This window comes from Meles meles, chromosome 12 (assembly GCF_922984935.1).
Source record: "Meles meles chromosome 12, mMelMel3.1 paternal haplotype, whole genome shotgun sequence".
In the NCBI taxonomy this organism is placed as follows: Eukaryota; Metazoa; Chordata; class Mammalia; order Carnivora; family Mustelidae; genus Meles; species Meles meles.
The window spans coordinates 69,192,972-69,216,167 of NC_060077.1; the positions used below are offsets into that span (position 1 = coordinate 69,192,972).

A 23,196-nucleotide genomic window follows, 5' to 3' on the forward strand; every position below is an offset into this window, starting at 1 on the left:
TTAATAATCGCATATTGTGGAGCTCCTGGGTGGCTCAGTCAGTTAAGCACCCAACTCTTGATTTCAGTTCAGGTCCTGATCTCAGGATCATGAGTTCAAGCATCACTCCATGCCCAATTTAAAAAAAATTGTATATCTGTAAGTTGCTAAGGGAGATCTCAAAAGTCCTCATCACAAAACTAAATATTTTTGGTAACTATAAGGTGATAAATCTCTACTAGATTTATTGTGATCATCATTTTGCAATGCATACACCTGAAACCAATATAATGTTATACATCAATATACCTTGATTAAGCAAATAATAAAAAATATTACCTGAAACTTGAAAAAAATTATTGGGGGAAATGAGTGGAGATACGGGGAAAACAAACAAACAAACAAACAAACTAGGTACAGGGTACAAGGGGAATTCTCTACCTTTGTAATTACCTTTGTAAGATGTTTCCACAGTAAAAAAGTTTGTTTGAATGGGGGAAACTAGTTGTGGGTTATACAACAACTCTCTATACTATCTTCCCAACTTTTCCAAAATCTGAAAGTATTCTAGATTTAATTAAGCAAAAATTGTTTGTTTGAGGCAGGAAAAAACAGACTATGGTCTAAATACTATTTCCCACAAAAGGAACCTAGGCTCCTTGAGGAAATAGCTAATTGCAAGTCTGGGGTAGAAAATGCACACCATGAGCCTAGAACATTTGATCACACCAGAAAGCAAAGAAGTTATCAAAGACTACCAGCATCTTGTCAGAAGGACACAGAAAACAATCCAGTAGCCCAAGACCTCAAAAAAAAAACTTACTGATCTCTGTTAACAGGATGTTGAGACACCAACTTGTTATTCTAAAAATTGTCTAAAAATTCTAAAAATAAGGAAAGCAATACAAAAAGATTTATTGGCTCAAAAAAAGCCACATGGTTAATCTGCATAAATGCCAAAAGGGCGTTTGCAAAAGTCCTAACCATTACTGATAAAACCTCTCAATAAACAGGAACAGAATGAAACTGTTAACATGAGAGAGGACAGCTATCAGAAAACAGGAACAAATACCATATTTAAAGATGAAACACTAGAAATAAAGACCCATGAAAGATGTTTTCTCATTTAAAATTATTCTAAGGTTTCTACACAATACAGATTTTAAAAGAAGCAATATTAATAATCTACAAATGACAGAACTTTCTATAATGAAAATACTTATTACCCACTGAAAAATAAGACCTAAAAATAACTTAAGAAATTCACTGAGTTATCTACACATCAAACAGATTTTCGAGTGACTCATCAGGAAAAACAGTACTTAAAAATGAGTCTAATAACAAAATCTAAAATGCAAAGGCATAAATTTAAAAATTTTGCAATAGCTACATAAAAACAAGACATAAAAGAACCCTTGAATAAATTAAGAAATGTATTGTTACTAGATAAAAATAGTAAATACTGAAAAGATGTCAATGCCCCTAAATTGCATAAGTAAAATTTCAATGAATGACTGAGTTGAGGAACTTGACAGATTAAAATTTATCATAAAGGGGTGTGTGGGTGGCTCAGTGGCTTAAGCCTCTACCTCTGACTCAGGTCATGATCTCAGGGTCCTAGGATCAAGGTCCACATAGGGCTCTCTACTCAACAGGGAGCCTGCTTCCCACCCCTCCCCAACCCCTGTGGCCTGCCCCTCTGCCTACTTGTGATCTCTGTCAAATAAATAAATAAAATCTTTAGAAAAATTTATCATAAAAATAAAATATGTAATATTTTATTATATTATTGTGGTGATGAATACAAAGGACAAAAATAATGGGAGAAAAGGAAACAGGGAATGAAGAGGTAAAGGATTTGCAATCTTAAAGAGAGAAGGTCTCCCTCAGGAGGTAAAAGAATAAGTAACTGAAGGATTAAGAAGATACCCAAAGAGTCTCTGGGAAAAGCATTCCAAGACCTCAGATGCAGCAGGTACAAAAGCCATGAGTAAGAAAGCATGTCTAACATAGGAAAGGAAAAGTAAAAAGCCCATCAATGCTGAACCAGAAGAATTTAGAGGAATCTAACAGCAGAACAATGACCAAAGAAAACGACAAGCCCCGGGGAGGAAAGTGATTAGCTTAAACAAACATTTACTGTATAAGATTATAGTATCAGATTGTAAGGCTAAGAAATGACAGAACAAAACTGCAGATAATGACATGCATGTAAGTTGGCAGAGTGGGGAGCAGTTTAAAAATGAAATAAAACTTTCCAATTAAAACTGCAAGATTAGGGGCGCCTGGGTGGCTCAGAAGGTTAAAGCCTCTGCCTTCGGCTCAGGTCATGATCCCAGAGTCCTAGGATCGAGCCCCGCATCAGGCTCTCTCCTTGGTGGGGAGCCTGCTTCCTCCTTTCTCTCTCTCTGCCTGCCTCTCTGCCTACTTGTGATCTCTCTCTGCCGAATAAATAAATTAAAAAAAAATCTTAAAAAAAAAACAAACCTGCAAGATTAGTTTAATATCACCACAGAAACCAGAGACATCAAAAAAAAAAAAAAAAACAAAAAAAACACAGGAATACTCAGAACAACTAGACACATGAATTTGGTAATTCATATGAAAAGGACAAATTCCTTGAAAAACACAAATTAGGAAATTCACCCAATATGAAACAGATCATTTGAATAACCTTCCAACTACTCAGGAAATTTAATTCATAATTTTAAAATTCCCCCAAATAGGGGCACCTGGGTGGCTCAGTTAAGCATCCAACTCTTGATTCTGGCTCAGGTCGCGATCTCTGGGTTGTGAGATGGGGCCTCACTTCAGGCTCCACACTCAGCATGGAGTCTGCCCAAGATTCTCTCTCCCTCCCCCTGCTATTCATGCTCTCTAATAACAAAATCTTCAAAAAAATGAATTAAAAAATAAAACTCCTAAAAAGTAAATGATCAGACCTAAATGGTTTTACTGGATAATTCTACCCAAACATTTAAAGAATTAACACCAATCTAATCTAATTTCTTCCAGAAAACAGAAGATGAGAGAACACTTCCAAATTCATTTTATAAAGCTAACATTACCCCGATGGCAAAACTAAACAAAAACAGTATGAAAAATAAGACTACAAACCATCACAAATATAGATGCTAAAATACTTAACAAAATGTTAGCAAAGAGAATTTAGTAATATACAAAAAAGAAGTCTATACCATCACCAAGTGAGGGTTATTCCAGGACTACAAGGCTGGTTCAGTGTTTGAAATCAATATAGTATACCCTTTTTTTGTTTGTGGTGGTATACCCTTATTAAAAGCTTAAAAAAGAAACATGATTTTTAACAGTTAATGCAGAAAGAGCATTTGACAAATTTAACTCTCACTCATGATAATTCTCAGAAGAACAGGAACAGAGAACTTCCTTAACCTGATAGAAATCACCTACAAAAGAATCTATAGCTAACATTACACTTAAATGGTAAAAGGATGAATGCATTACCCTAAGACTGGGAACGAGACAAGGATGTCAAGTCTCACCAAATGAATCAGAATAGTGCTGTATGTTCTGGATAAGGGAAAAGACAAGAGGAGGAAATAAAAGACATACAGACTGGAAAGGAAAAAAAATTTTACATTTGCCTGTATTTGCAGATCCCAAAGTATCTAAAAAAAAAAAAAAAACAACTCTTACAACCAATAACTGAGTTCGGCAAAGTTGCAGGAGACAAGAGTGACACACAAATATGAATCACATTCTTATGCATTAACCAAAAATACACAGAAACAAGCTTAAAAACAGTACTTGTTTAAAAATATAACAAAACATACAGGACTTGTATACTGAAATTTACAAAATGCTAATAAAAGAAGTCTAAGAAAATTTAAATGAATGGATTCTCATGGCTTTTAAGACTCAACAAAGAAACTACATCAATTTTCCCTAAACTGACACAGATTTGACACAGTTTCAACCACCAAGACTTTTTTATATTTAAGATTATTCTAAAAGGTATATGGAAAGGCAAAGGAACTAGAAGGGCTAAAACAATTTAAAAAACAGGACAGAAATCAGTCCATTCCATTTCACAATTTAGCTCTGTAATCAAGACTGTGTGGTTGTATGAGCAAAGGTAACACACAGATCTATGGAACAGAACACAGAACCCAGAAACAGACCTACACAATATGCCCAAATAGTTTTTTGACCAAGGTGCAAAAGTGACTCCATGGAGGAAAGACTGCCTTTCAACAAATGGTGCTGAAGCAAATTATACATCCAACTGTGTCTTACATTTTATACAAAAATTAACTCCAAATGGGTCACAGACTTAAACATTAGAACAAAACTATAAAACTTTTAGGAAAAAACACAGAAGAAAATCTTCAGGAACTAGGGCTAGGCAAATAATTCTTAGACTTGACATTCAAAGCAAAATCCACAAAAGAAAAAAATAAACACTGGACTTCACTAAAATTAAAACCTTGTGTTCTGCGAGACCCTGTTAAAAAGATGAAAAAACAATCAAGAGGCTTGGCAACAGTATTTGGAAACCATATATCCAACAAAGCATGAGTATCTAGAATATATCTAGAACTCTCAAACTCCAACAGGAAAAAAAAATCCAATTTAAAAAGGACAAAAGCCATGAAGAAACATTTCATCAATAAGGATATACAAATAAAAAATAAGCACATGAAAATGTTATCATTAGCCACTAGGGGAGTGCAAATTGAAACCTCACTGAGGTATCACTAGATACATACCAGAATGACTAAAATGAAAAACAGTGATAACACCAAATGCTGGCGAGGATGCAGAGAAACTGGATCACTCCATACATTGCTGGTAGGGATGTAAAATGGTACAGCCACTCTGGAAAACAGTTTGGCAAGTTCTTTAAAAACTATATATACAATAACCATACAACATAGGAATTGCACTCCTGGGTATTTTTATCCCAGAGAAATGAAAACTTATGTTCACCAAAAAAACCTATGCAGAAATCTTAAAGCACTTTTATTTTTAAGAGCCCAAAACTCTAAACAACATGGATGTCTTTCAACAGGTATATGGTTAAACAAATCCAAACCATGAAATACTACTCAGCAATAAAATGTGATGAGCTATTAATACATAAAACAACATGAATGAATCTCCAGAGAATGATGCTAAAACCAAACCCAAAACATAACACACTGTATGATTCCATTTATATAACATTCTTAGAAAAGATAAAACCATAGAAATGAGAAACAGATGAGTGGGTCCAAGATATTAAGGGGATGGGAAGGAAGTGGGTGTGGTGATAAAAATGACAACAAGAGGGACCCTTATAGTGATGGAAATGGTCTAAATCTTGATTGTGTCAATGTCAATATCCTTGTAGTATTGTTGTGATACTGTTCTAAGGTTTTGCAAGATGTTACCACTGTGAGAACTTGGTAAAGAGTATGTGAAATCTCTGTACTACTTCTCCCAACTGTGAGTAAATTAACAACCTTCTTAATAAAAAGTTTAATTTAAAATTACAAAGACCAAGATTACTAGAATGGATTAATATTTTTAATCCAATAGCCTGATATTCATAAGAGAGAAAACGAAAAGAACACAAAAATGTAGGGATAAGGAGAATTTAAAAAATCAGGCAAAATTAGTTGACTAAAAGAGAAGAGTACAGCTATAATATAAAACAGTAGTATATAATACAAAGAGCATTCAAAGGCATAAAGAGTTAATACAGAGAGTAAAAGCTCCAATTCAACAGGAAAATATAAGCTTCAACTGTAATGTACTACCAACAATTTAAAATATATTTTAGAAATTAGTAAAACTATAAGGGAAAACTGGGGGGAAAAACGTTCTTCTAAAAGATTAACGTACTTCTGCTCTCCAAAAACATATGGAAGATTCAAACAGAATTAACAAGCCTAACTACCAGACATATATAAAACTTCGTGCTTCCAACTGAAAAATCACATTCTCTCTAAGTACAAACAAAAACAAAAACTGACCATAGTCTTAACAGATTTTGAAAGATCACTATCATACATATCATGCTTCCAAATTACAACACATTTACAAATCAATAACTAAAGGAACTCCCATGTTTGGAAATAAAAACTGTTTTAAATAACTCAAAGAACTGACAGTGAAAAACAGAAAAATACTCAAGTGGAAAATAATGAAAACACTGCACATCAAAACTTGTGTGATGCAGGGAAAACAATGGAGACCTATGTTAAAACACTGAAAATTAAAAAGGAAGGCATCCAACTTAAGAAATTAGAGAAAGAATAAAAATATGCCCCCCAAAAGCACAAATTAAAGAGCAGAAAATAATGAAATGGAGGAAGGATACTAAAAAAATCAAAAACTTGATCTCTGATAAGTCTTTAAAAAATTGGTAAGCTTTTAGTTTTTGAGAGATCAAGAGAAAAGGCATTAAAAGAAAAAAGATAAAAGGGACATCAACTGCAGGTAATACAAAATTAGAGATTAACAACTTAATACCATAAATTCAAGAACATGAATGAAAAAGACAACTTCCTATAAATATATAACCTACCAAAACTGGCTTGAAAATTGAAATCATATAAGCATAGCAATTCAATCAGTGGTTAAGAAGTATCCCACAAAGAAAATACAGTCACAATTTTATAAGGGAGTTCTATCACTTAAACAGATCATTCTAATCCTGCATAAATTCTTCCAGAAAAAGAAGAGCATATTTTTTTAGGTCAATATAACTAATTATTAGAAGTAAAAATCTTAATTAACTATCTTCAGTTTGAGTCCAAAAATGAAAAAAGAGACAAATGAGGATTGACTTTATGCTTGAAATACACAAGGTTCCCCCCATTAACAGGTTACAAAGGAAAAACATCATCATCTCAAAAAAATGCAGAGAAGGCTTTTGATAAAATTCAATATCCATTCATGACTTTTTTAAATTAGCAAACTAGTAACAGAAAGGAACATCCTTAACCTGAAAGATTATCTACAATAAACCTACAGCAAGCATCATACTTAACTGTGAAACTTTGAAAGCATTCCCTTTAAAATCAGGAACAAGATCACGATGCCCCCATCACCGCTTCTATTCAACACTGTACTGGAGATCCTAGCCAGCACATTAAGACAAGAAAAAGAAAGAAAGAAAAAAAAGCATAAGAATTGGAAAGGAGGAAACAGAGAGGTCATTATTCACAGATAGGTCTGTCTACACAAAAATCCAAAAGAATTCTATTGACAATTTATCACAATTAGGAGTAGAGCAAGGTTGTTAACACAAAGTCAAAACCGTACTTCTATACACCAGCAAGGTAGAAAATTCATACATTTATGATTTGATACAAAAACAAAGTACCTAAAAATAAATCTAACAAAATATTTGCAATAGCTTAGTTGAAGAAAATTATAAAACTTTATGAAAGACATTGTAAAAGGCCTAAATAAATGGAGATTACAATGTTCACGGTTAAGAAAACTTAGTTCTCTCCGAAATTATTTATAGATTCAATGCATTTCCCATCAAAATCCCAATAGATCATGCATGTTTGTGTCTGTATAACTTAGAAAAATGATTTTAAAATTACAAAGGACTGAACAGCCAAGAAGTACCCTAAAGAACTACAAGACAAGAAGAGTTGGCCTACTTCTTGTCCCTCAATGATTGAGTAGACTTTGAGACCAACCTTCCCTATGAAAATTTAGAAACTGAAGGTAATATGAAAAACATCCATTTGAAGACATGAAGCACTATAAAAAGTCTCAAGGACCTGAGAGGTCAATGCTGTGAAAAGAAGGGAAGTATAGAAAATGAAGTACAACATTTAATGGCTCTTTTCCCCTGCAAGTATCTGCCAGTGGAAAAAGGGCAATGGATAGGTGGAGAAGTCAAGATCTTTGAATACACTTATAGGGCTGGGGAAATGAGAAGATTATTTGCAAAATATAACCTGCAAGAGCTGTATCTGTGGTATGTACTGAATTCCTACAAATCAGTAGGAAAAAGACAGATAAACCAATATAAAGGTGGGCAAAAAAATTGGCAAAGTCATGTCACAAAAGATATCCAAATGGCCAACAGACACGTTAAAAGGGACTTAACATCATTACTCTTTAAGAAAATACAAATTAAAACCACTAAATATTCACTAAAATGTTTAGAGTGCACAAGAAAGAACGTGAAGCAACTGGAACTCTATTTTGCCAGTGGAAGGGAATAAACAAATTACAACTACATGCCAATAAATCTTGCAAACAAAATTGAGGGGGAAGACACAAAAAATATATACACCATACACTTCCATTTATATAAGTTTCAAAGAACAAACAGAACTAATCTAAGACTAGTATCAACCAAGACTAATATCAAGACCAATATTAATCTAAGACTAATATCAAGACTACTATCTTTGAGGAGACCGAGATTAGTCACTGGGAGGTAACTGTAGGGTCCTGGTGATGTTTTATTCTCTTCATCCGCATTTGTTTATATTGAAAAATTTCACCCAGATGTATTCTCATGATCTACACATTTCCTACACGAATGACCTATATCAACAGAAGTTTGTTTTTGTAGAAGTTGTTAGAGTTGGGAGTATTAAGACAATGTGATGGTGCTGTCAGTGCAGATTAAAAGATAAGAATCCAGAAAGCACGGGCAGATTCAATTACAGAACTTTTAGTAAGAAAAAAAGGTTAGTAAGAAAAAAGGTTTTCTAAACCTAGTACAGAAAGGGACAAGAGACACCAAATAGGTAAGAGACTCTCGGTAAGAAAATGTTAATAAGCATAATAAAAGATGCTCACTTTCATTAACAAAGGGAAAAATTAAAAACCATCAAGTGAAATTTTTACTCAGTCGCAAAAACATTCAATGTGATCAAAGTGTTAACAAGAAAGCAAAGTAATGAAAACTTCTACATTGTTGGAAAGAACAAATACCGATACAATCCTTTTTGGAAAATAATCTGATCTCATCCAGTACTGTTTTAAAGACACACATATCCTTAAATCCCAGCAATTCTACTCCTAGAACTTCTGCAGTGAAACATACAAATATTTACATTAAATGAAATCAATAAAAAATTTCAAATGGTGTCAAATCAGTGCAGATTAAGTTTATAGAATTTTTTTTATTTGCATTTTCAGAATATTCTGTGTTTCAGAAGTTTGGATAAGAAATTTGGGAATTTGTAATAGGAAAAAAAATGGAAACTACACAAATTTCCAACAAGAGAAGTGATGAACTGGTATTCATACACTGGAAAATTAAAAACGATAATAAAACAATACAGCATCATTCCATTTGTATAAAATTTTTATGTACATAAAAACTTAGATACATAGATATAATTTTGTATGTCTACATACTGTGGGTAAAATCAGTATGAAAAAGATAGATGGCCCAATATAAAAATGAGCAAAAAAAAAATTTGGCAAAGCCAAATACACAAACCATGATTATAATAAGAGAACTGTCTCAAGAGATCTTTTTAAAGGAATTAGCATCCTCAGAGACTTCAAGGTATTTTTCCCCATAAACTGAGAACAAGTTGTTATTGAAAGGAAGAAAAAATAAAGCTTCTACAAACTAAAAATATAATCACTGAAATAAATTCTGCAGAAGAGTTTAAAGACAAAAATCAAGGAAATCCTCAGATGTAAACAAATACGTGTCAATCTAGAAGTCCAACTTTCACCCCTGAAGTCTCAAAGAAAACAGAAAAGAGGGAAAAAAGTAATCAAAGAAATAAAAGCTATTCCCCATACCTGAAACGACTCTTAGAGCTAAAAAGTTACCCCTCTCAGAATGAAAAAAAGGTTTACAACTAGACACATTTCACAAAGTACCAAAGATAAAAAGATCATCACAAAGATTTTAAATAAGGTGAATACAAGGATAACTACCAGATTTGTAATGCAACTCTATTAGCAACACTGGTGTTTTAAGTTCCTAGGGCAAAGCTTTCAAAATTCGGTAGGAAAAACTGATTACCAAAATATATAATTCTACATCTAAACCTCCAATCAGGAACAAAGGCAAGTCATTTTCAGACACTGAAGAAATCAGATGCTTATCACATGTCCATCCTAAAACAACTACTCAAGATTATATTCCAGTAATATCAAAAATGAAATTTAAAAAAGACAAGGGATTCAAGCAAAAGACCTAATCCAGGTACAATATAATCCCAGGATGACAGCTGTACAGCAGATCTAGAAAGCAAGCTGCCCAAATTCTAAAAGAAAGGTTGAGAGCTCCAGAAAAACCCATCACCAAGAAAAGTTGAATGGTTACATGTGAGAACACACTATAATATTAAATTTAAAAGATAATTTCCATGAATTCTCCTCATTCAAGCAGAACTCTACTACGTTTCTCCTTTGAGAAGCACAGGGGTAGTAACAGAAGTTCCTCTATAGCTCCAAGTGATCTGGTTTCACAGTGACTAATATTTCTATCAGGATACATACTACAAAAGGCAGTCCAAAACTCAATTTCCAGAATCCTACAGAAGCACAGAAGAGTTTAGAAGTGTTATAAACCATAATATAAATGCTAAAATCTTGACAGTGCAATAAAAAAATGAAGGCTGGAAGTAGAGGAAGACTGGAGGTAGGAGAAACAAAGGGAAATAGATGGGTACTAAATCCTCTGAGAGACTGGGAACTGAAGAGATACCGTCTAAAACTGATAGGTCAAGAAACAGAAGTTTAACTTTTACAAAAAGTTAAGAGCTAACAGCAAAATTAGGAACAAAAATGTAACTGGTAGAAGACAAAGATGGCCAGACACAATGAAAAGATGCTCAACATCACTCATCATCAGGAAAATGCAAGTCAAAACTACAATAAGATATCACCTCACACCTCTCAGAATGGCTAAAATCAGTAACACAAGAAACAACAGGTGTTGGCAAGTATGTGGTATATGAGGGACCCTCTGGCACTCTTAGAATACCAACTAGGGCAGCCACTCTGGAAAACAGTATGCAAGTTCCTCAAAAAGATAAAAATAGAACTAATCTATGAATCAGCAGTAGCACTAGGTTTTTACCCAAAGAATATAAAAATACTAATTCAAAGGAATACATGCACCCAGTATTCATAGCAGTATTATCCACAATAGCGAAATTACAGAAGCAGTCCAAGTGTCCATCAATAGATGAATGGACAAAGACGTGGTGTGCATGTACACACACACACACACACACACACACACACACAGACACACACACACAGGAATATACTCAGCCATAAAACAGAATGAAATCTTGACACTTGCAATGAGAGTTGGAGCTAGAGAGTACATGCTAAGCAAAATAAGTCAGAGAATATGATTTCGTTTGTCAATTTAAGAAACAAAACAAACGAGCAAAGGGGAAAGAAAGAGAAACTGAGGCAAATCAAGAAACAGACTTTTAACTATACTTAACAGAGAGTTAACAGAGAGCTGGAGGGGGGGATGGGTAAACTAGGTGATGGGGATTAAAGTGGGCACTTGGGATACCCACTGCCTCATGTACAGAAGGGCTGAATCACTAAATTATATGCCTGAAACTAGTATAACACTATACATTAACTGAAATTTAAAACTTTAAAAAAAATAAAAAAAGTATAACTAGTACAAATCAATATGCTAGGAAAAGTGGAAAACATAATGATCTAAACTTCTTATCTACTAGAGTCAAGCAGAAGACACTGCTCAGAGTTTAAAGAAAAATCAAGATACAGAAAATATGTGGTGTTTTTGAGTTTGGAACTAGCCTAAAGAGAAAAACTAAAAACAGAAATACCCAAGCATGGTTAAAAGGCAGTTAGTTATATCAGGAGTGGAATCTACTGGGAAAGAAAGGAAGGGCTTTTATTTTTCCTTCTGAATTTTCCTGAACTACCTGCACAGGTATTGCTTTCATTTGGGAAAAACAATGAGGAATGGTGATAAGTATAAAAATCATTATGAAAACCATTTTCCAGGGGCGCCTGAGTGGCTCAGTCAGTTAAACTTCCAACTCTTTTTTTTTTTTTTTTAAAGATTTTATTTATTTATTTGACAGAGAGAGATCACAAGTAGATAGAGAGGCAGGCAGAGAGAGAGAGAGAGAGAGAGAGGGAAGCAGACTCCCTGGTGAGCAGAGAGCCCGATGTGGGACTCGATCCCAGGACCCCGAGATCATGACCTGAGCCGAAGGCAGCGGCTTAACCCACTGAGCCACCCAGGTGCCCCTAAACTTCCAACTCTTGATTTCAGCTCAGGTCATGATCTCAGGGTCTTGAGAACAGGCCCCTATTGCAGCTCCACTCTCAGTATGGGGCATGCTTGGGATTCTCTCTCTCCATCTGTCTCTGCCTCTCTTTTCGCTCATGCACTTGTAAGAGTGCGTGTGCTCTCTCTCTCTCGCTCTCTCTCTCCCTCTCTCTCATAATAAAGAAATCTCAAAGACATAAACAAAAACATTTTCCAGGCTGGTGCACCCGGGTGGCTCAGGCATTTAAGCTTCTGACTCTCGATTTGGCTCAGGTCATGATCTCAGGGTTGTGAGATTGAGCCCTGTGTCAGGCTCTGCACTAAGCATGGAGTGTGGAACCTGCTTAGGATTCCCTTTCCCTTTCCCTCTCCTCCCCCTTGTGTGCATACATGCGTGCGTGTCCATTTACACACACACACACACACATACACACTTTCAATAAATATTTTTTTAAAAAACAACATTTTCCAGGTTAAAGAAAAAGTGAAATAATTTGGCCAAAGTCAGTCAATAACCATGCAAAAACAACCTTCTGCAACGTAATCAAGAACAGCTTTTACTGACCTATATGAATAAACAAATGGAGAGGTCTGAATGTCCATGTTAGTTTTACACTGTTCTCTGCAAAGTCACAAAAACTCTTATTTGTTTCAAACAACTTTTCCAAAAAAAGTCGAGGAAAAAAAGCCACATTACCAGGGGTGGAGGTTCAATGTAAACATTCACAGAGGATAGTTCAGACTATGATACCAATTGATTCCACATATCACTTTTATTTCAACTGTGTAATTTCTTAAATTCAGTTACTTGAAAAAGAGACTAGCTGTAAAGGATAACTCAAGGGAGAAAGAATCATCCTTCAACAAATAATGTGTGAAAGTGGATATCCATATGCAAAAGAGGTTCAATCCCTACCTCATACCGTAAACAAAAATTAACTCAAAATGGATCAACAACCTAAATGTTAAAACTAGAACTACAAATATAAACCCTTATATGAAAACAGACATAAATCTTTATGACACTGGATTAAGCAATGACTGATCAAAATCACAAGCAAGAAAAAATTTATAAATTAAACTTTGTCAAAATTTTAAAAAAAAATTTTGTGCTTCAAAGTACATTATGGAAAAAGTTAAAAGACAGTCCACAAAAATGAGTAAAATATTTGCAAACCATATATCTGATGAATGCTTGAACTTAAAAAAAAGTTTAAAAATGGGCAAAAGGTTTGAGTATACATTTTCCCAAAGAAAATATGCAAATACCCAATGAGTACAAGCAAAAATGCTCAACATCATTAGTCACCAGGTAAATGCAAATCAAAACCACAATGAAATACCACTTTACGGGGCGCCTGGGTGGCTCAGTTGGTTGAGCGACTGCCTTCGGCTCGGGTCATGATCCCAGGGTGCTGGGATCGAGTCCCGCATCGGGCTCTCTGCTCAGCGGGGAGACTGCTTTCTCCTCTCTCTGCCTGCCTCTCTGCCTACTTGTGATCTCTGTCAAATAAATAAATAACATCTTTAAAAAAAAAAAGAAAGAGGGCGCCTGGGTGGCTCAGTGGGTTAAGCCGCTGCCTTCGGCTCAGGTCATGATCTCAGGGTCCTGGGATCGAGTCCCACATCGGGCTCTCTGCTCAACGGAGAGCCTGCTTCCCTTCCTCTCTGCCTGCCTCTCTTGTGATTTCTCTCTGTCAAATAAATAAATAAAATCTTTAAAAAAAAATAAAAAAATAAAAAAAAGAAAGAAAGAAAGAAATACCACTTTACACCCATGTGTGTGAGGATATGGAGAAATTAGGACTCTTATAACTACTAGCAGAAATGTAAAATGTAATAGTTTGGGGAAAGTCTGATAATTCCCCAAACACATAAACAGAGTTATCACATGTACCCAGTAATGCCATCCCTAGGTAACTACCCAAAATAACCGAAAACATATGTCCACACAAAACTTATACACAGATGAATGTTCATATTAGTCAAAGAGTACAAACAACCCAAATACACATAAACTCATGAATAAACAAAATGTGGTATATTCCATACAATGGAATATTATTCAGCCATAAAAAGGAAAGAAGCACTGCCACATGCTGCAACATGTACCTTGAAAAGGTTATGTTAAACGAAAGGAGCCAGACAGAAAAGGCCATGTGTATGATTCTATCTCTATGAAATGTCTAAAACAGACAAATCCATAGAGACAAACAGTAAATTACTGGAAGCTGAGGGCTGGATGTAAGGAGGAGGAGTGATTGTGAATGGGTACTGGGTTTCTTTTGGAATGATGAAAGTGTTATGGAATTAGATGGTGGTGATGCTTGCACAACTATGTGAATAGACGAAAGCCATTTTAAAAGGGTAAATTTTATGGTATGTACATTATATCTCAATAAAAAAATTTTTAAAATAACTAAGATCCAATCCAGAAAAATAAAGGCAAAATGCTAAAAAAAGAGAAACATCTGAAGAATGTTATATTTAGAACAGTCTTAAAAATGTCTTAGAAAAGACATTCATGGAGGGAGGCCACAGACCTAAGGTGCAAACAAATGCAAAGGCATCTACCACAGCTAAGAATACCTTGGTTTACTATTTAAAATTATCCATTTAAGTTAAATACTGAGCTTGGAACGTGCTTTCACAGACAGGATCTCAAGTGAAGTTGTGTCCTGAAATTTCAGTTATGTCCACTCAAGACTTTGAATCATATGGTAGATTCAGTTTCATCTATCTTATCTATTAGTCTATTTCCTTGTCCAATAGTTGAAGAGCATGAGGGATGAAGAACTCTAACCTCACAACCCCCCCCCCATTAACTTCCTATTCTCCCTCTATATCCTAACAGCACCTGAAGCTACCAGAATGGCAAGTCCTGCTATGTGTAAAGAACCAAACATCCAAGGCTCCTAGGCAGAAAATCTTCTGTTATAGAATTACTTAAGACTCAGCATAAAAGCTCTTCTGCATTGGTTTTCCAGTATCTATTAAGAAAGTTACAATCACTCACTCTCTTTCACTAGCCCACACACTAAGACTGCACACACATTCACTCTTGTTCTCTGACACACATGGAGATAATAAACGCGATGCACAAAAGGAAGGGGATGAGGAATGCAGGAGAGAAGGAGAGAGAATCTTTAAAGGAAAAAAAAAAGAAGAATGTTTCTGCAATTGATCCCTCCTCCATCTCCATAATTCAGTGGTGGGAAGTAAGGAGAATAGATTAACCAGGTTAAATAATAGCGGGAACCTTTTTAAGAGCTGCCAAAAGACTGCACCAACAGCCCACTGTATATAACTATGCAACTGGAGGAGAAAGACAAGGGTAAAAAAGCCACTCTGGGGATGCCTGGATAGCTCAGTGAATTAAATGTCCCACTCTTGATTTTGGCTCAGGTTATGATCTCGGGGTCATGAGACTGAGCCCCATGTTGAGCTGTACACTCATCTGGGAGTCTGCTTGAGATTCTCTCTCCCTCTGCCCTTCCACCCGCACCCCCCCCCCACCCCGGCACTCAAATGCAAGCTCACTCTCTAAAATAAAACATCATTCTGAACTTCAGAACCCCAACTATTCTGCCTCTGCTCCATGCCTGTGCTTAGCTCTGACAGAGACTATTTCGTAGGGAGAAAGGAGGGTGGCAGTGACAGAGGTCCCAGTCATCAGACCTTATGAGCTTGTCCCAAGTTAATTCACAACTAGTTAATTTATAAATTAGTTAATTCAGAAACTTCTACCAACATAAAAGCTATATACAACCAACCACTGAATTGAATAATTTCTTCTCTAGCATCTTGAAAGCTTTGAATACATGATGTGTTATCATAATCGTCCTTGACTACTCAGCCCACAATTTCCACTTCAGAGAATTTGCCCCTTCCCTTCCCCTAACCCGTCAAGATAATCTCATGAGTCAGGTTTGTGTGCTAGGACTCTAAGCTTCTGGCCACAGATGATTAGAATCGGAGAGGACCCTCAGCTAAGCTCAGCCAGTCAGATCCTCTCTCTCAGAAGAACTAGAAGAAAGGTGTGCTGGTATTCTATTAAAATGAAAGCCACAAAGTACAGGGTTGCCATATTCTGCTATGACCGGACAAGACCTCTGGTATTGGCTTACATAGCAGTCTCAAAAACTAAAATCATCTGGCGACCTCTTACGGTTCCACAGGAGTTGCCTCATCAAATAACCCCAACCCCCACCCCCACCCTAAGCTTACAAAGCAAAGGCACAGGAGTCACCAAAGCACAGTGGAGATGACCTTTCCCAGAATTCCTGACCTCCAGTACAGGAGATGGCAACACCAGCCAGAAGTGACCTGCTCTGATTATACACGCCCCTAAGGAGTAGCCCCGAATGGTAATGGATAAAGATACTGGAAATCCTCTCAGCGGCAGCATGGGCAGCCAAATATGTGACATCCAGGTCGGCTATTTCCTCTACTGCCAAGTTAGTCAACAAACAAATGCTGGCCATTTTTCCTCGTCCTTCAATTTACTTGACGATCTCTCTGACCCTCACAGAATATATTCTGAGGCAGAGACCATTTAGAATGTTCTGCATGTTTCTTCCTCTTTCCCTCCTTTCTAATTAGATTTTCAGTCAGCTGTCCTGTTTCCCCTCCAGTATTATATATCACGTAAGAAGGGCACGGGCTATTTATCATTGTTAAGTTCATAGATCGCAGGCTGATGGCTAGCAGCACCATATGAACCTGAAGGAAACTAGGCAGAGCAGGACAGCTCAGACTCTGAAAAGCACGGACTCTAAAGCTGGACATCTGAGTTAAACATCCCAGGTCTTCCAGCTCAAACTGCGTCAGGTTACTCAAGCTGTCTCCATTTCTTCTGACAATTCTTCTAACAATTCTATCACAATTGTTGTGAGAATCAAACAGGTATGTGAAGTGCTTAGACCAGAGCCAGGCATGTAATAACTACTTATATTATAATGGATATCTATCGTCATCATCATCATTGTCACTGTTTGAAATGAGGGCAAGGCACGGAGGCTGTTCATCTTTAAATGTAGAAGATGCTGCTGAGCAGCTAAGGCAAACACTGGGGCGGATAACTCTTTTCCAGCATTCATCTGCACACCCTTTCCCTCCTCTGAAAACTCTTCCCAGTCACTCTCTGTTGGACACCTTATGTGAACTATGAGGGAGGGGCCATCTTCCATCAAGTGTAGGGAGAAGCAAAGACAGCTGATTTACAGAAAGAGAAGTGACCCACAAAACAAACTGTAGGGGACAAGGGTGGGGAGGGGAAAGAGGAAAGGGAAGGGGGAGAGGAGGTAGGGGGAGATAAAAGTGGAGAGTGGAAAAGGGGGAAGGGACAAGTAGACCCAAAGAGAAAAACACATCTTTGGCTTCCAACCACTTTGCAGTTCCTGGTTCCACCCGAACTTAAGCCCTGACTGCCTTCTCTGCCCTAGACTGGTAAATAAATCCTCTTTTTCTTTTCTTTTTTGAAGATTTTATTTATTTGACAGATAGAGACACAAGAGAGGGAACACAAGCAGGGGGAGTGGGAGAGGGAGAAGCAGGCTTCCCGCAGAGCAGGAAGCCCAGATGATGCCAGGCTGGATCCCAGGACCCCGGGATCATGACCTGAGCCGAAGCCACACACTCAACGACTGAACAAACAGGCACCCCTTAAATCCTCCGTTTTTATTAAACTTTGACCAACAACATTTATAAAAGTCTAATGCAAGTCTTGGAAAAATTTTCATCAACAAAAAACCTTAGAAGAGAATAAACTACACAGAGATGTTACTATGCAAAATGAAGAGGATACTGCAGGTAAAAAAAAAAAAAAATTAACTTCAACATTCAGTCTCTCAACCAATCCCTGAACCTAATGCATTCATTTATACAGCTGAGGCTCCAGCCTGCTTGTTTCAAAGCTCCACAGGTGTTAAAAAAGCTCTATGCTCTGAGACATTAAAACTTCTACACTTACCAATACGATTACCCTTTACCTACTAGCATGGTTCTCTGTATAAACTAATATAGGGCATAAAATGCATTAATGTACCATTCTTTTTGAAACAACAGAAGGGGAAATGGCAGGTATTACGCAAACTATAACACATTCTCCCTTTAGATCAGAATCACCAATGCGTCCTTTTGCTGATGTCCACCATACCAGCCAGGTGAACAGTCAACATCCTTCCCCACTCCATCCCTAGTGGAAAAAAACAGTAAATATACAAAACTGAATACTTTACCAGATTCTTCTTTCTTCTTATTCCAAAAAAGTAACCCTAAAATCATACGTCTGTTATGCAAAAGGACTGCCGTTAATTTCAAGTTCACATTCATCTCTACTTTGACTTTTCTTTTAAATCAAGGTTCCTGTCCTTAAATATCCCATTTCTGTCGCCAGTAATTCAGCGATCCGTAAAAAATAAAGCCTATTCGTTGACCACCGTTTAGTTTCAATTGAGGACTCTGAAGGTTATCAGCCCAGGGAAAAACATCTTTTCCGTTCTACCCCCAGCACACCCATTGTCAAGCCTCTACTATACAAAGATACCAACAATAAAGTTGTGACCTTGTTCTCAGAGTAGAAAGAAAAATGCTTTCCCTCGAGCAAAATGAGTTCACAAACAAACCTCATGACAACACGGCCTTTGCGGGTGTCTTACCACGGCACTAAGAAAATATCAAGGTTTAAGGTCGATTATTAAAGGCAGCGCTCCCAAAAGACCACGCTTCTCTTCAAGAGGAAGCACTGGTAGGAGAAAGGGGCCTTTCTTGTGACAGATCTCACTAAACGGTAGCATCGGCCATAAGAGACGGGATTCCTAAACGCAACTTCACGTTTCAGAAAACAGGCTCCCACCAAGTGAGTAACGTGTAGACTTCTGAATCCACACGCACACATACACATACACATACATACACACACACACAAACACACACCCCCCATGAAGGTGGAAAACAAATCCCGCTTCCCACCTCAGCCCTTACGAGAAAGTCGGGTCCCCACAATCCCCTCCTGACGGCGGCCCCCGCCCCACGCCAGGTGTGCGGACCCCCAGCGGGACCCACCGGCCGCTCGCCCGGGCCCCGGGCCCGCCGCCACCGCACGGCCCAGGCGTCCTCCGCCGCCTGGCTCCCCTCCCCCGCCCGCGCCGGCCCGGGCGGGCGCCCGCTCGCACTCGGACCGGGCTCCCGGCTCCGACTACCGATCGCCGCGAAACGAGAAGGTGGCGGCCGGCGACGCTGCGGCTTCCCCGCCTCCCCTCCCCTCCCCCGCGGCCTCCACTCCCCACTCCCGCGCCCCCGCTTACCCTCAACTCCTCGAAATCCGCCATTTTACACCACCCGCGGGCGCCGCCGCCGATGCCGCCACAGCACCCCCTCCCGCTGCCGCCAACGACGCCGCCGCCACCACGGCCGCCGCCGCCGCCTCCAGCACCATCCTGCACTGGGCGCCGCTGAAGACGCCGCGGCCGCCGCCGCCGCCGCCGCTACCGCCGGACCTGTCACGTGACCGGCGCGGGAGCTCCGCCCCCAGCGCGCGCGGGCCCCGCCCTCCGGCGCCCACCCGGCCCACTCGGCCCACCACCTTCCGCCCACGTCTTCCGCCCGGGCTCGCGGCGCGCCGCGTTCGCCGCGCGTCAGCTCCCGCCCTCTCCCGCGGCCTGCCGGCCTCCCGCACGCCTTTAGGCGTACGGGCCTGTGACTGTGCCCTCCGTCCCGCGCGGCGCCTGACTCCCCTGGAAGCGCCGGTGCGACTGCGGCGTTACCCGCCGGCCTGGAGGAGGGCCTGGCCCGGGGGAGCGGCGAAGACGACGAAGAGGTGGTCGGGACTCCCGACAGCAACATTTCGGGAAAATTCTAACGGTGCTCTTCCACACGGTGGCTGTAGCTGGAGGAAAGCAGCCGCACATAAAACCATCCCCAGAGTAGTGGCGGAACAGTCTAAATGTGGGTGTTGGGTAAGCTATTGTTCGGATCTAATGGAGCAGGATGGGTGAGACCTCTTTGGTTTGGGAATATCCTCCACGTACTAACACGGCTGATTCCTTCCGACTTTGAAGGGCAACTGAATGTCATGGAGTGCGGAGTTGAAAGAGTTGGGCGGTGGGACTGGGGAGCCGTGAAATAAGAGAGCGAAAACAGAGTGCTCAGGAGAACCTTGGTTTTTTAAAAAGTCGAAGGGTCAGGGAAATCAGATAGCTGGGAAAGATGAAATGCCAAAGGCAGGAGAGATGGAAGGATGCTGGATGGCACCGCTGACGTGCTGATAAAGGTTGGGAGAAGATGCTGAGTCAAGCTGCTCAGAAAATTCACTGGACCAAGGCCAGGGTTCAGATTTCCTTGAAGAGGGGGATGAAACCCACCCACGGAAGAACTTTAAAACAATACGATTTGCAAGGTCCTGTTTAATTTGGTTCCTACCTGCTGCCTCTTCCCAGCCCTATTTGTTTCATGAATAAAAGAATGAGTGAACAGTATCTAGATTCCAGTGCTGGCTCTCTACCATTAACTTTGTGGTCTTAGCTTGGCTTAATCTTAGCTTATTCTCCTTTGGCCTTGGTTTACACGTCAGTGGAGTTTAACATTGTTCAACAGTAATTAAATGAAGGCCACTGTGAACTGAGAGCTTTGAATGGAATATAATACAACCTTTGGAATATAAATACAACCCTTGCACCAAGAAGCTTACAAGACATAAGAGGGACCAAGATGAACACAAACTAAGAGAGGCATGGCCTCACTGAGACTTGTTTGTAGTATTCATTGTAGGGTTGGGTAGGTTTGACTGCAGAGTTCTAACCGCTTCTCAGATCATAACCTAATCATAACATGTCCTCCTTGTCACAGTGATTACATCAGAGCTGAACCTGTAAATGCAACTACAGCTACAGGGCGTTTCCAGGCTTTGCCAATTAGATCAAGTATGGGCCCTTTTATTCAGTGATTAGAGGTGAGAGGTGAGGAGACCATCTAGCTTGTGGAGTGTTATAACCATTTTGCTACAATGAGGGGCCAGCGTGAGGACCAACCCATCTCATGGGTAAGAATCTCCCCAAAATTCCAGAATTAATTTTGACACCCCTCCCGCACCTCTTTACTTGTCAGTTTTCTTAAGCCAATGCCTTTCTGTTGCTGTTTCAGATAGTTTTCCGTAGGTTTTCTGTTGGTAGCACCTGAAATAGAATGCTACCTTGTCTGCCTGCACCAGATTACTAATTTGGCATCTTTTCTAAACTACTCTAACATTCATTCAGTGTTTGTTTAGTGGAAAGCCTGAGTAGTAAAGAGTGAAGGGAATGCTTGTCTCTTTACTGTCACAAACAGCCCAGCTCTGATCTAAATTTGTATATCCTACTCATGAGATAGAAATCTCTGCACTTACTTGAATCTAACTTCCTTATAATGTGGCATGAAATGTTCTTGGAGCAGAGTTGGGGAGGAGGGAGGTGTAATAATCTCACCACCACTTTAAACCACATACCAAAGTACCGCTTCTAGCCACACACACAGAGAACTATTCACCCAGAATTCCATTAAATACCATTTTCTCAATACATTTTCTTTTTTTTTAAGGTTTTATTTTTGAGTATTCTCTATACCCAAAGTGGGGATTGAATTTACAACACCAAGATCAAGAGTCACATGCTCCACAGACTGCGTCAGGCAGGCATCCTCCTCATGACATTATCTATGATAAAATGTGTTAACACTTTTTATAGATTGAGATTCTAGGCAATTACCTGGCTGCTCCACCCCCTTAGCGTAGCTCCAATTAAAAAAACATCGGTATTTAGGGGTGCCTGGGTGGCTCAGTGGGTTAAGCCTCTGCCTTTGGCTCAGGTCTTGAACTCAGGTCCTGGGATCGAGTCCCACATCGGGCTCTCTGCTCTGCAGGGAGCCTGCTTTCTCTTCTCTCTCTGCCTGCCTCTCTGCCTACTTGTGATCTCTGTCTGTCAAATAAATAAATAAACAAACTCTTTTTTTAAAAAAATCAGTATTTAATGAAACTGTCCCAAGATTATACTACATGAAGTCAAAAGTCTTGGGAGTGACTTTTCCATTTATTAGCTATGTAACTTCAGCAAAGTCAGTTTTCTAATCCATAAAACAAATGATTATTCCTGAACTCAGAATGTTGAAGGATTAAATGAGATAAAGTGTATAACTTTATGAACTTTTAAAGTGATAGATGATAAATCTTTTATACCTAAACCGCTGATAAACATCAAAAAAAGTATAATTAAGAGGCACTCAAAATATGCCCATATGATATACCCTAATATCTTTAGAAAAGACTCAACCTAGTGGGACCATGCATGAAATTTTGAATTCAGTTCTAAGCACCTGTCTTGTTCTTTTCCTTCCTACCTCTGAACCAACAATTCTCTCTGATCTCAACATCTCTCTTTTCTTTTTTTTTTTTTTTTAAAGATTTTATTTGACAGAGAGAGAGTACAAGCAGGGAGAGCAGCAGGCAGAGGGAGAGAGAGAGAGAAGCGGGCTCCCAGCTGAACAAGGAGCCTGACTCGAGATTCAATCCCAGGACCCTAGGATCATGACCTGAGCCGAAGGCAGCCGCCTAACCAGCTGAGCAACCCAGGCATCCCAACATCTCTCTTTCCCACTGATTTCTTCCTCTCTTCATATAATCATTTTCAAACCTCCTATAGTGCCAAGCTACCTTTCTTCCTTTGCCTGTCATACATCTATTTTAATCACATTTCTTCAGTCTTTTACACTTTTCTGATTGTGTTTGGCCTTAACTTTACTGAAACTAATATCAAGGAAACTGAACAATGAATTTATCTTTTAATTGTATATCCCCAACTTTTTATTCTGAAATTTTTAAACACCAAGAAAAAAAGCATAATACAATGAACACCTGTATATATTCCAACTAGATTCAGTAATTATTGATATTTGAACAATTTTTATTGATCTAATTTACATACAATTAAATCCTCATATCTTAAGTA

The 23,196-nt window shown here is 38.7% G+C and overlaps 1 protein-coding gene across 7 annotated transcripts in view; it reads right to left on the reverse strand.

Annotated features, from left to right (window-relative positions):
* Window positions 1-19,703, reverse strand: part of PIAS2 (protein inhibitor of activated STAT 2) — a 91,049-nt gene extending 71,346 nt beyond the window's left edge. For 6 of the 7 annotated variants that reach the window (XR_006821023.1, XM_046024600.1, XM_046024597.1 and 3 more), the window contains exon 1: window positions 19,528-19,703. Coding sequence is in view for 5 of the 7 variants with exons in the window: in XM_046024600.1 (XP_045880556.1) it covers window positions 19,528-19,551 (24 nt within the window). In the remaining 2 variants the exon portion in view is untranslated. Of the gene's footprint in view, window positions 1-4,727; window positions 4,776-19,527 lie in introns of those variants that run through there. The other variant, XM_046024598.1, reaches the window with a different exon arrangement.
* Window positions 19,704-23,196: the final 3,493 nt, after the last annotated feature.